At 29.9% G+C, this 15,781-nt stretch overlaps 1 protein-coding gene across 1 annotated transcript; it reads left to right on the top strand.

Moving 5' to 3' along the window:
* Nucleotides 1–1,103: 1,103 nt before the first annotated feature.
* Nucleotides 1,104–11,248, top strand: LOC100569638 (kynurenine/alpha-aminoadipate aminotransferase, mitochondrial; the record flags this gene model as incomplete). The annotated part of the gene is given in 6 exon segments (XM_008189945.1): nt 1,104–1,293; nt 1,594–1,710; nt 3,059–3,202; nt 3,275–3,581; nt 9,942–10,150; nt 10,966–11,248. Coding segments are annotated over 6 exon segments (1,027 nt in total), but the record flags the coding sequence as incomplete, so codon positions are not given.
* Nucleotides 11,249–15,781: the final 4,533 nt, after the last annotated feature.

The raw sequence follows: 15,781 nt of genomic DNA, 5'->3' as shown, positions 1-15,781 counted from the left end.
TAAAAAACCTGGAATAAATATTTTATTTATTTTGTTGTGATTGTAATGATTGTATAATATTATTTGTGGGTACTTGAAACTTCTAAAGTATACTATTATATATCTATGATAATATCACGGTTTGTTGTTGATGTATAATTCGTTACCTGATGGATATTGTGATATGATTAATTTGGAATTTATTATTAATACCTACATATTATAGGTCAATTTTTCTTAATACTATAGATAATATGTATGTCTAATACCTAGACTGACAAACCGTCTCCTCTCAGAATCGTTTTTCTTATACAGTGATATTATATCATTGAATTCAAATTTAATACTATCCATTATACAGTGACCCACTTGTAACCTACTGTACAGCAGAGCGACATCCACTTACCCACCTTTTTGAATATGAATGCATTTCATACCTTAGGTTAATAGTTTATAAAAAATGTAATAAAAATGTTATTCTTTTCAATAACGTAAATATCTAGCTTAAGTCGGATTGCATGTGGTAAATAAAGATTACAAATCATAAAAATCGAATTTTTTTTTCGAGATTTATTTTGGTACGTCCGAGTTGTTTGTGGCGTGTCTGTTGTACTTTATCGTATAACTTGATGCAATTCTATGGTACGTACATATACCCACACAGCATTTGGGAAATGATTATATTTTGTGAATATTTTGGAGTGCTTGAATAATGAATATTTGACTAATATTATTGTATAAATATTTTATTCTCATAAAATAATAAAATATTGCACAAAAAAATTGACTTAATATTTTTTAAATGTTTCCATGAAAATATTTTTAAAAAAATATGATTAAAATATTTTGTTAATGTTTTTTACAAAATATTTTTCAAAAGTGAATTTCTTGGCTAAAAAATTTAAATAAAATATTTCCTTATTATTTACGCAACTTTTTCAAATATTTTGACAACTATTATATTGTTTTCCTGAAAATATTTATACCATAGTTGGGAAATATTAAAATGCTGTGTGGGTAGTCTTGTCATATATTAAAAAAAAGTAATAATAATGATTAGAAGCCTGAAGCAAAAGACTAAAAAAATTGAATAAGAAATAATATAATGTAAATATTCCAATTAGATATCGGCCTTTGATAAAGATATTGGAAGAAATACAAGACAGGTTTCATGGACCTCAGTATTGGAATAAAAGAAGTATTATGATGACATCTGGCGCACAAGAAGGATTATCCAAGGCCGTGGACATGTGCATGCGTTGCAACGACTCAGTGATTATGCCTGATCCTGTATATACAGGAGCCGTTGACTTGGTAAAGCTTGCGATAAATGACCAACATTATGCATTGAAATTAAATTTTGAAATCATTAAAATTTTTACATAATATATACACCTATATAAATATCTTAGAACTAAAAAGCTATTATTTCAAATGCTAAGATCACTGTAGTCTGTATGTTTAATAATATATAATAGTACTCATAATACCTAACGAATTACTAATAATAAATAATAACTCTAGATTATCTTAATATTCAATAGGTATTGAAACTCAATTTAATTTTTTCATGAAATCTTATAGTAAACATAGGTATATCGTATATATTTGCAGTTCAGACCATATGATGCTGAGATCATACCGATTGTACAAGATTCTTGTGGTATAGTCGTGGAAGAAATTGAGAAAGTTTTAGCTAAAAGAAAAAGAAAAATGATGCCGATACCCAAAGTAAGCCACTACAATATATATATTAATGTACATGTGTATTATGGCCCTTTGACCCCGGATCGTTACATTCGCTGATCACTTTACAACCCCCCCCCCTCTCTGCCAGGACGTATTATCTAAAATTATTTTTATATTTCAATACCTGGGTACTCATACACTCATGTGCTATTTTTTTTAATTTCAATTATATTTTTTGCCATACCAATTATGATATTATAACCGATCGAAAATATTTTTAAAAATGTATTATTTAATAAATATAATATATATACGTATAATGTATATAATATCATCATGTAATATTTTTCTAACCGGAGAACGGTAAATACATAAATACCATATTTGAATTTACAACGTGCAGATATTTGTTTTCCCAAAATTTGTATCAAAATGTTCATGTAATGTTAAGTTAGGTCTATACATATGCGAAATTAAAGAGGGAAATTAAGGTAGGAACTTACGTCAAAATTAAAAAAACACAAACAGATTTTTGAGATTCTGAGCAAAACAACAAATATATTAATTTTACAACGATTAGTGTTGCATATGTGTTTTTATTTGTGTGTATCACGATATAGGTACAGTGGAAAAAATTCTTTATCTTTATCTTTGTAGGCGGTTTCTTATAGAAAATAATTGTATCTGTTATTGGCACTTCATTAGACTTTTGAGGGTCAACATTGAAAATTCCTAGTATTTTTAAAAAAAATTATAAAAAACGGACATTTTTTCGAAAAATAAACGAAAAATAATGTTAGTTATTACTTTTATTTTGTAGTATTTCAAAAATATTTTTTGCTGGGTTTTGATACTTTTAAGTATATTATTATGTTTTACATAAAAAATTACATTTTCAAGACATTCAAATTAATTGAATGCTTTTCCCATTGGCACAACTAGGGGGGGGGGTGCAAAAGAGTCTTTATCAACCCCAAGTTCTAATTTAGCACCCCTTGTTTTATAGGTTTAACTATCGTTATTATAGTGGAATACCGTATCAATTTTATGTTTTTAAGATGTGAAATATTATAGCACCACACGTTTTAGAGGTCTAGTTGCGCCTATTTATAGTGTATATAATATATTACTAAGAGTCAAATTAATTATTATACTTAATAATGAATAGCAATATATTTGTATAGTTCGATAATAATAGGCTAATAGATCGTTTCCGCTCAGAATCATTTTTCGTATGCAACGATTTATCATTGAATTAAAATGTAACACATTAGTTAGTCATTACGGAAACTTACTAAATTACGAGGTAAAACCTAACTTGTTTAAGGGCGATAAAATATCACATTAAAATTCAAAATTGTAATACACCTTTGTAAAATATTTATAATAGATGATTTATGTGAACCCTACTGCATCGAACCCTGCCGGAACTACATTACCCACTCATAGAAAACGTGAAATTTACCGATTAGCTTGTGAATATAATATGCTCATTCTTGAAGACGATCCATATTACTACTTACATTTCGAAAAAGTAACTTTCAACACTTTTCGGTATAATTAGTAATTAATGAACAATAATTGATTAACTGGAATATGGTTTTAGGAAAATCCTGTGAGTTTTTTGTCTATGGACACGGAGGGTCGTGTGCTTCGATTCGATTCGTTTTCAAAAATCATGAGCTCTGGTTTACGTGTTGGCTTCGTAACCGGACCCATAACGTTACTGCGTAGAATGGAGCTACACATGCAAACATCATCGATGCACACTTCATCATTATCACAAGTACTTTTATACAAGCTCCTATCACATTGGGGCAAAGATGGCTTAATTTCTCATTTCATGCATGTCAAAAACTTTTACAAGCAAAAGTTGGATTACATGATGTGTGCGATTAATAAACATCTTCATGGTAAGCAACCAATACAATAAGCAAATAATTATTATTGGAATGGTAAAGAAAACAAAAATTAAAACAAAAATTAAAATATAAATATTGTCTAAAATTATGAGCTCGGTTTAGGAATCTAGTGGAGTTATTTATCATTTTGTGTTTATTATTATTTTTTTTAATTAACTGTTTCAAAATTTTAAACAACTGATTTCTTCTACAACGACTTATGGCATCTAAATTTGGGGATCGACTAAAGTCTCAAATCTAAATTGGTTTCGATCCTTTCAGCCAATAAACTTACGTTTACTAACCAAAACCTATGAACTATGGTATACGTTAGAAACAACACCTTTCATAAGCAGTGGCGTATTTAGGACTTTTGATAGGGTGGGGGGGGGATATAATATATAATGATAGGTACACTCAATAAATACGATTATAATATATATTTTTAAAATCCTCTAACTTGTTGAGTTTATAGTATGGATCAAGGTAAATAAGAATTAACACAAATTTTATAATAGTACCTAATAGCATTTATTATAAATTCATACTAACGACAATCCCGTGTTTAAAAACAAAAAAAATAGTTATAATACAAAATCCTGTTTTCTATATTTTTGGATGCTCAGTTCATCGATAAGCTTATCTGGCATGATTATTGTATTGACCGGTGACATGCAAATAAAGCCAACACATTAAGACGACGCTACACCCGTATGTGTTGTCTCCGTCTTACACAAGCACGACATAGCAAATTTCCGTTCACTATTCTCAATAGTGTGCTGTTGGTTTTGATGGCGATAGGGTGATATTACCTATTATCAAACTTTTAGTTAAGAACATAACCTGGGTCTTAGCGTGGGCGATTTTTTAATATTTTAATTTTCAAGCGAGATATAAGAATTTTTAATTTTTGATACTTCAGATAACCTTATTTTTCTCGAAAATGAAAATTTCAAAAAATCGCCCACTCTAAGACCCAAATAATTTTCTTACCTAAAAGTTTGATAATAGGTCGATTCACTCTAGTATCAAAACTAACAGCTCACTATTGAGAATAGTGAACGACAATTTGCTATGTCGTGCGTGTGTAAGACAGAAACAACACACGCGGGTGTAGCGTCCTTTTATAAGGGTCCGTATTACAATAGTTAAACTAATGTTAAACCGCGGAATTCGACTGGTAAAATTTAAACTATGATTGTAAAACGGGCCCTAAGTGTCTAAGTCGGTTATAATAAACAAAGTATATAATAATTACTATTTAATTTATAGTTATTATTCAATATTAGATAGGAAAATTAATAAAATATTTACTTCTGTCATATTATTTATTAGGTAAGACTTAATACTTAATAAAAACTTGAAAAACATCGTTCAGATGTATAGCAGTTGATACAGGCAAAGTACAAAATATTTTCAAGAGTTCATGAATATTTGGATAAACCTGTTTATCACAAACATCTAAAGCATGTAACCCAGAGGAGAATACAATGTTTTCAGTCACTAAAAATAAACCCATGCCTTAATCACATTTACAAAAAAAAAAAAATCAAAAATATTATTTTTGGTATTTTAATGTAAATAGAAATGTATGAGAAATGTAGAAATGTATTTTAATGTAATAATATTTTAAAATGTTGAAGTTTTTTTAATCTTATAATTTCTACAAAAAATACGACAAACTTTTTGAAAACATACATTTTAAAGAAAAAAATTCACGAAAATCGATTTCCAGCTAAACTTCATTCTTTCCTGCAATATTTCATATTTTAATTTATTAGTTATCTCTTAAATCAGTTGAATCAGTAGGAAAACCAATGTCAAATAAACTTATTATAGTTTTTATAAAAAAAGTATAATATTGTATACTTAAGCAAAATAAAAATGAATACAATATGAATACTTACATAATATATCTTATTGCATATTATGTTAAAAGATTTTGAAAGAATTTTAAATTGATTTTTGTTAAATTTTTTAAATCAATTTGTTGCATTATAATAGGTTTTTGTTTAAAACAAATAATGCATTTGTTTACTATATTTCGTGCTAAATTTCGGCCGTTAATTGGCTGTAGCTCATGCGTACCGACAATAACATAGCTCGTGGACCTCCGTGCATTAGTCTTGCGTGCTCGTTACATAACGACAATTTCGTGAAATTACTATTTGATGGTAACACTATAGGGTTACGCTGGAAAATTGAAATTAATGCTGCTGTTTTAATCGTCCACTCACGCATATTATATTATTCTTATCTAAACACGGCCGCAGACAAAATAACTTACTCTTACTTGGCATTACTTCTCCGTTAAGCAAGATTTTATCTCATTAGCTAAATCGTTAACAATATGCTACGACTCTTAACAATTTACCAAAAGACGAATAACGATTTATGATATTTATATATCACTTGCCGTAGTGCATAGAGCGCTTATCTCATTTATTTTTGTTTCTACGCTCTCCTCGTTACAATCTAATGAGCGGTTCACCGTATCAGGCCACTCGTTTTCGTGTCGTGACAACAAACTTGGCCCGTTCCACCAGACTGATAAACTCGCTAAATGGGTGGGACAACAACCGCGTGAAATCACATCCGCGGGATTATCGACACCGCTAATGTGAAACCAGTTTGAGGGAGACGTGATCTCTTGAATTCGACCAAATCGGTGTGCGACGAAAGTTTTCCATTTTTTGACGTTGACGTGATCCAATACAATGTGACGCTGGAATCAGTCCAGTAATATGCTCTACTGATTGACAATTTCAACCTTGGTACGATCTTATTTACTACTTGTGTTAGCAATGCCCGGTGCACAATTCCAATCGTGGTAGCGACAATATTTTTAGTGGTGCTATCTTTAACTTTGCGCAAACTAATTGTACCTTATGTTTGTTATTCATGTCCATACAACGTAAATACAAATAACATCCATACGCCTTAATACTTGCGTCCGCGATACCGTGTATTTATATAGAGTGTATTTTATCGTTTATCGTAATTTGACACGGAATTTTAATTGCATTTAGATGCGATAATTCGGATTTGTGTTTATACCACTTACTCCTTAACTTTTCCGAAACCGGTTCTGACCAAGATAAACCCTATTTTCATAACTCTTGCATGATTCATTTTGCATATACTATTACCGGGCCAATTAAGATTAGTGGGTCGTATATTATACGTGCAATATCGGACAATATGTTGCGTTTAGTAAGAGGCGTTACTAACGAAGTTTCGTTAATCTTATATTAAAGTTCGTCGGTGTAAGAGTCCCAATATAGACCAAGTATTCTAGTTAAATCATAACTTGTCTCTTGAAAATCCACTAAGCCGTCATTGTTGTCGAAACCATCTCGAATTATATCCTAATCGTTAGAAGCTCATTTACCTAACTCTAATTTAGTTGTAGTCATTAATTTGATAAATACATTGCGTATCTCGATTGCCTCTTTCTTTGTAGCTGCATCGCTGATAAAACCATATAAAAATCATGTGCAAATAATGGTGTTACGGTTGGATATTGACCTTGTCCGATTTCCGATAATCTTTGTAAGCAAGCCGTCGCGAGATAAGACGCAGGTACTGTCCTATAGGTGACAGTGTTCAATCGATATATCTTTATAGGATCATTATCGTTTTTCTCTCCACAATCTACGTCGATAATCACGATGTTTCTCACAAACTTGTATCTGTTGGTACATATTTTTTAAATTGGCAGTTTACACAAAATTGTGCGTGCGAAATCTGAATAATATGTGAATTTATTCCATATGTATTGACGGTCCCTTTTGCAGTACGTCGTTCAAACTAAAACCCACTTTCTACTTTTGTTGATGCATCAAATACTACGAGTAATTTCGTTGTGAGAATATTTTCATTTTAAACGCTATGGTGAGCTAGATAGCACATACGACCGGGCAATTCGATTTCTTCGTTATCCATACTCTGTGTCATAAATGGTTTAAATTTTCATATTCGGTCATACATTTTACGTAATCCCCTTTCAACGGGGGATTTTTTATAAAACGCCTTTATATTGCGAATAATCATTTTTTTGAGATCTCGTAGGACTTGCCTAATTTTGGGACGTTACCGCAGAACGGCAAATGTACGACAAATCGACCGCTCTCACTGCGACTAACGTTCCGCTTGAATTGTTGGTCACAAGTTTTTCTTCCGTGTAAGGTTTGCACTGGCCGTAATCTTCTACGCACCAAAACTGTTGTATTACATTTTTTTAAGACATATATTTGTTTTTATGAATGGTTTCGTGACTGTTTGATGCATAACAGGAATGTCCCGTGAATTTTGTAACAATTAATAATTGCGTGTTTATTTCATGATCACTCACTCACGATTTAATTCTTAACCCTTTCAGACCCAGATTTAATAGGATGAAGATAGCCAATTTTAGTAAAAAGCTGTTGTCCTTAGAATTGTATCAAGATCAATTTTCTTCAATAATATTTGTTTTTGGTTTTTACCTTTTATCAGAAAGAATATTAATAAAAACAAAACATTTTTTTTTTCTATGTTCTGTAAAACTAAAAATACGCATATTTGGGTGTTGATTACACTGTTCTATGTGTTAAATTGATTACAGTAGATAAGAAAAAGCAAAATAAAGTATGTCCTCTGGGAAGGAAATGGGGTCTGAAAGGTCCGTTGCCGTCACGTTTTGTTTTGAATTCCCAATGCCGTAAACAATATGATTAGTCTTATGTTTATTTAATTTTAAACTGTTTACCAACTCCGAACAAATGAAATGATTAGTAGACCCCGGATCGAGCAATGCCCGCGCGTAAGTTTTCTCGCCGTTTAAGTCGAATACTTCTATTACCGCAGTACCTAATAACACGTTATCTGTCTCTGTTTACTACTTGTTCGTTGATATTAAGTTTTTGGTTTAAATGTAACATCGTTTTATGTTGTTTATTACATTCAAAACAATATTTACCAAAGCATTTACTACCGCTGTGTTTGCGTAAACAAATTTTGCACAGATCTAGTTAGACTTCCTTGTCAATACGATCACGTGCCGATAAAGAAGTAAATACGGGACATTTATAAATAGTATGTGGCTGATTACACGCATAGCATACAGCCGTAGCTGTCGATGTAAATGCCGATGAACTTGTTGCGGCTTTGTATTTATTATTTTTACTAAACTTTGTAAGATTTTTTTCCTTTGATGCAGACTCTGTATTTATATATTTTGACGATTCAATAGATTCGGATATTTGGAATCGATCCTCTATGAACTGGATTAAATCCGTAACGGACGGTATTTTGTCCTTGACAGATTTAATCTCCCACTATTTCAACGTCTCGTTGTCTAATTTTGAACACAGTATATGCAACAACAGCGGACCCCACTCTTTCGGCTTCTGTCCAAGAATTTCTAGAGCTTTCATATTACTGACGAGATCGTCAGATAATTGACGTAATTTTGTCGAAGTGCTCTCGTTTATTGAAGGCAAATTCTACGATATTTTTTACGTGATTTCGTATCAAAATTTGTTTGTTATCGTATCGATTGATCAGACTTTTCCAAGCTATATCATAATTTGTTGCGGTAGTTTCCAAATATTTCATACAACTTGCTGCGTCGTTTGACAGCGATGACCTTAAATAGAAAAACTTTTCTATGGCAGTTAAGTTATCGTTAGAATATATTGCAGACATATAAATATCCTAAAATGACATCCATTCGTCATATTTCTCTGAAAAAACTGGAATATTTAATGGAGCCAATCTAACAATTGATTTAGTACTGTTTCTTTGTGTTTTTTCTAGGCTATTTTGACCCAAATCGATTACATTTTTAGTTTCAATCTTTGAATTTTCTTTTTTTGACGCTCTTATACATATCTTGGCTTCTGACATGACCTTGAAGTACGAGTTTTCAAATTCTATGCGGTAGGGATAATGTTCACTTGTATTTCGTATTTCTTCTTCGTTGTCATCTATTGCCGATTGTATCTTTTCAAATTCGTACCAGTCCTCTTCTATTTTTGTTTTACGAATCTCAATCTGTACAACTTCTCGTCTTTTTGATTGTATATAAGTTGAGAATCTAGTTGTCGCCGCCTTTAATTGGCCTCTTCGCGGTATCAATGCTGGTATGATTGGTATATAAAAACTATGTATGTATTAAAATTGTATTTATTAAATATGAATTAACATAGTTTTTAAAAATGTTTTAATATATAACTTAAAAAATTACACTACATAAGACGAATATTTGTGTGTAACAGAATAACCGTTAAATCTTACTGGTGAAATTGACAGGACTTTTATCACTTAACCTTTGTTATCATAACAATATCCGAATAAATATATTAAATATACGTTATTTCCTTTAAACAGGATTAGCTGAATGGTACACTCCAAATGGTGGCATGTTTCTGTGGTTGAAAATAATTGGACTGAACGATGCCAAAAAACTAGTAACTGATAGATGTTTGGATAAATTAATAATTTTAGCTCCTGGATATGCGTTATCAGCCAATGCTGAAAACCCAAGTCCCTACATTCGAATTTCATATTCCATTGCATCGCCAGAAGAAGTTGATCGGGTAAGTGATTTTTGCAATATTTGTGATATTTTTTTTAATCTTTTACAATCAATATAATATACGGTACCTGCATGCCTCCTCCAGTGGTGATTAAATGATTTCAACAATGCCCCCCCCCCCCCTGGAGATATGGTTGATTTTTTAACATGCACAATTTAATAATCAAAATTATAATTTAGGGTTATCAGATCTTAAACATTGGAAAAAAGATCATGGGGAAGGATCTATCCCGGGCACTCGTTTCCTCACAACTGGCCAACTATTATAGAATATAAATGGTAGTTGTAGTTTAAAATAGGTTTGGATAGATATGTCGTAGCCATATCGTGAAATCGATTTTCACATTGATATGTTTGTGGGACGGATGCAATTTCCAATCGATTTTGCGTAACGCTTTGTTTTTACCGTAGAAATGCAAATAAACAAAAACGAATAAAATATACATTACTAATCCGTCTATAATTCTGAATTGATTAAATTTCTAACAAAATGTAGCACGCAACTGGATATTTTTCCAATGCATTATACCCAAAAGTATAATTATGATTCTTTAATTTTAATTGAAGGGGAAAAATATCTAGTAGCGTGCTACTATTTTGGACGGTAAAGAGATTGTTTTTCTATGAACAGTAATGTACATGTTATGAATTAACCTACCTACGCGAAATCGATGTTTTCACAAAAATTTGTCTATTTCATCAAACGGAAACGTATTTTTCACACTAATACACTATGACTAGTATGTTGTACTATAAGTTTTTCCTTATAAAAGTAGCCGAGTATATTCGATGTTTAAGATATTTTTATTATTATAGGGAATATTATTACTGGCAGAAGCCATACGAGAAGAATTGTTGGAGAATATCTGCTTATAATATGATCAACGCACGTAACAATAACATCATAAATCATACTTATCAATTATCGATTATCATTTCCTAATAAGGATCTGTGTGAATTTTTATTTGATTGTATAATAATATTTTAAGTGATAAAATATCACATTTTTTAATTTTTAAGTTTTGATTGTATTCTTTAATTTTACCTATAATACTTATTTATAATTACCTAGTAATAAAATTAATATTTTTATGAAAATTGTTTTTTTTTTTTGTGGCTCCACTCATTACTAACCTACATTTCCGTCCAGGTAAACAATTAACACGTTGAGTGCCACGGTCGACACGTAGTCGACAACTGTTGCAGGGTCACCAGGACCGCGGTCGACACGTAGTCGACAAATGTTATATATATCTTTATGGGCGTATTATTTCATCGGTTATAGAAGCACCGTTTCAATTTTTATATGCGGTTATTCGGTAGGATCTCGTGATTTTATTGGTATATTTGGATTTTGTGTAGCTATTTTTAATGTGTATTAATTATTTTTCCCCGTATTACGACGACAGCGACGGCGATGTCGACAGCGCGGCGGTCCTATTTCCAATAATATAATAATATTATTTGTGTTGTCACTAATTGGCTGACAAAAATAATATTAGTTTATTTTAATAATATACAGAGTGTATTTTTATTAGATGTGTAATAACAATAAGTGAGAATTTATGTTCGAAGTATGGTACACCTATATTCACATTTTGCATAGCATTTATTGAACATTTATTTTGATACTTATTGGTTTATAACAAAACTATTATTACTAGGTACTGTAGATTATTAGTATATGAATCAGTATTCCAAGTACGTTGATACAGGGTTCTTGTTTTTCGTTATTGGTTTCGTAGAAATAAATACAATTATTTTCATAACGTAAATAACATTTTATAGCTCGATTTCTTTGATAACTTCGTAAGATTATTGGTTGATATATATTACCTTTTTTTATACAAAATGGACAATAATCCCGGGTCCATCGGAAATATCAAAATCACCTCCAATAAAAAAAAAACGACTTACTGATCAAAATTATGAACATTTTAAATTTTAATGTACCTATTATGTTTTGTTTATTAATTGTTTTTATAACATACAATTATTTATTTATATACATTTGAAGGAGTTTCAAATTATATAAAATTATTATTTACTTGTTAGAATGACATACAGTTTTTTTGAAGAATTTTTACTTTTTTTATTTTATTATTTCTGTAGTATAATTAATTATGTTATTTATATAACAAAGGTTTTTTAGTTATTTTATTTATTATTATTATTTATTTAATATATTAATGATTCATTTTATTTACTAAAAGTTGAAAATCTGTTTTTTTTTTAATAAACACAATATTGTACGTAAACACTAAACAATTTTGTTTTATATGTAAATTCGGTATTTATTACATTTAATTATTTTTTTTTTAAATTTAAAAAAAAATTGAGTGTCAATAAACTACCAACGAACCTTATAAAAAATAACCATTTTAGTATAATATACATGTACACTGAAAACAATGATTTTAATAATATTTAAATTTTAAATAACAACTTCACCGGGCGCAGGGAACCGATGTCGACACGTAGTCGACCGTCGGCGGCGCGACTCAGTTTAGGCGCGGAAACTCACTATACACCTATTATAAATACGGTGGCACTCAACGTTTGATGTTATTCAACTGTTATACCTATTGTCTACTAATATCTACCTTGTTATGAAAATGATAACCCATTTATAGTCCTAGACATGTGTTTTTCCCAACGAACGTTGTACGCACACAAAAATGTAGACTAATAATATTAATAATTTACTCATTAATGTTTTAAGTATATTATAGACTATTACTATGAACAATGATTACCTCACTATTGAATTCTTTGTTTAATTCTAAAATTGAAATAAAGAAAACTAATTTCCGATCTAGAACAACCTAAGAGAATGTAGAAATGTAGCAAAATAGTAGTAAAGTTCTGAGGAAATAGGTACGAAGTAAATTATTAAAAAATAACTGTTCTTTAAAACAAAATATATATAGCGTGTTACGCTAACAATCGTCTGCCTCGTGGCACGGCTGGGAAATCTCTATCTTATTTAGTTTTAATTACCATATCAAATTACAAAACGAGATTTCACACATCTGTGTAGGTAAGTTTTTAATAACTACAAAAATAGAGGTCAGGACTTGAAAGTTAAAAAAATATTGTAACACATATCTCGTGAAGGAAATAACAATAAAATTGAATTTTGATCTAGTATTGACACGGATATAATTAATATTATAAATTCATTCTTTTATTTATACTTAATTTAAACTTTTGAAGTATTTTATTTATTGTATAGCCAAATGTTACTATACAAATTTCAGTTGTCAATGCTGAAAATACATTTAAAACCCATTATTTTTATACATAATATGAAACCTAAAAAAGTATAACGTATAATATTTTAATTAAAAACAATTACATTGGAATAATTAATCTTTGAAAAAATAGTATAAGTACATCACAATTAGGTATTGTGTAATTAATATTATTAAGAGTTTTTGTGAAAAATACGTTCTCATGTATGTTGCAATTTGTTCACGAGTATTTCATTCATATTTAGACTGTTTAGTGTTTACCGAAAAAAAAGAGATAAAAGTCGTATTATTGTATAATTTTATAATTTATTTTACCATTGATGTTGAAAATTGATATTTCAAATAGTATAAACAATCGGAAAATTGTACACACAGATAAAAATTAGTTTAGCTATGAATTTTATTCAAATAAAATATAATGTATTTAATATATATGTATATATTAATATTATGTATAATATTGTTTTGTATCACTATAGCCGTCTGCATAGGCGCAACTATACAAAAATGAATTACTATAATATTACTTTGGAGACTTAATAGGTGTGTACATCAAGCATTAATATTATAGCATATAGTGCAAATAATAATTATTATTATATATTCACATAATATTGTCTTAGAGGATAATTCTACCTACGGTATACAAAACATTTTATGTGGGTTGTAACGTATTAGGTTTGGTGCCTGTAGATGGGGTAAACTAGCCACTCGTGGACGGAGGACCAGTTGGTGATTGTCCTGGACCCTAAACAATTAGAAATAAAATAATTATTATTTTGATTATGCATATATTTATATGTTTTAATCTTAACAATAGTACCATCTACCTACCAAATTTTTCTTTCAAACTAAATTAATTAAATGCGAAGTTGTAGAAACGTAACTACTATCAATCATTTTGTTTTAGATCCGTCATGTGTTTCACATCCCCTTACAGAAGCGCTAATCTAATTAAAATCACTAACCAGTACTTAACTACCTCCATTTTGATGGGATTAAAATTCTCTTAAATGGCATTTTAGAATCTGATCGGAGCCATAAATAGTATTGATTTTACAATACCTATATCATAAATTATACGAATGTGTTTTGTGCGTAAACATGATATACAGTGGAAAAAATTCATTATCTTTAATACTTTAATAACTTTTATTTTTTTGCATTTCAAAAATATTTTTTGCTGGATTTTGATACTCGTAGGTATATTATTATGTTGTATGTACAAAATGACATTTTCAAAACATTCAAATGAATTGTATGCTATTGCAGCCTATTTATAGTCTATATAATGTATTACTTATAGTTAAATTAATTATTATACTCAATAATTAATTGCAATATATTTGTATATGATAATAATAGGATAACAAATCGTCTCCACTCAGAATAATTTTTCGTATTCTTTGATTTCTCATTGAATCAAATTTTAACACACCCGTTAGTACAGTCATTACAGTGACCCACTCAATGGCGAGGTAAAACCTAACTTGTTCAAGAGCGATAAAATATCACATTAAAATTCTTTGTAAAATGTTTTTAATTGATGATTTATGTGAATCCTACTGCGTCGAACACTGCCGGATCTGCATTACCCACTCATACAAAACGTGAAATTTACCGCAGGATAAGATGGGCATTGGCCTGTTCCGGTAGATGAAGTAGGTGTGGTAGACGTGTCAGAAGCAGATGATGCTTGTGCATCGACTTGTGCTAAATTCTAAACAATAAGAAATAAATTAATTATTACTTTGATTATGCATACGTTTATATAATTTAATCTTAACAATAGCGGTACCTACCTACCAAAGTATCCTTTCAATTTAAATTAATTCAATTTACACATTTTATTGAATTCAATCTATTATTTTTCAAGTGTTGATAGTATCGGCTATGACAAAAGTGAAAAGTACGTAGCCATACCTTTCATAGTATAATATAAACAAAATATGTTAAGTTATTTCAGTTAGGTATTTCATTTTGATATTATTCTATGTGATTTCAGTTAAGCAATACCCAATAGTTTAGCAATAATAATAATATCATTTCATAAACGTATTTCATAATCGCTTATCATATAATTTGCACATTTTAGATTCTGAGTGGAACCATTTATTTTTTTATATTTTTATTTTTTTTATTTTTTTTGTGTCTGTGTACACGATAAGTAGTCGAAATAATGCTACGATTTTCAACTTCAGTATCTTGTTCGACCAGAAAGTGAATATCGTTGGTGCATTGGGGAGGTCAAAATTTAAATTTCCCAGTGGTTTTCAAAGCGCCGGGAAAAACAAAAGAAAAATTAAGAAAAACGGGAATTTTTACGCAAATCGAATTTTTCACAAATTGAATTTGGTTTTTGGTGTACTTTAAAAAA

The sequence above is a fragment of the Acyrthosiphon pisum genome, chromosome A1 (genome assembly GCF_005508785.2).
Source record: "Acyrthosiphon pisum isolate AL4f chromosome A1, pea_aphid_22Mar2018_4r6ur, whole genome shotgun sequence".
Classification (NCBI taxonomy): domain Eukaryota; kingdom Metazoa; phylum Arthropoda; class Insecta; order Hemiptera; family Aphididae; genus Acyrthosiphon; species Acyrthosiphon pisum.
The sequence above is the reverse complement of the archived record's forward strand: the minus strand, read 5'-3'. Positions and strand labels throughout refer to the sequence as shown.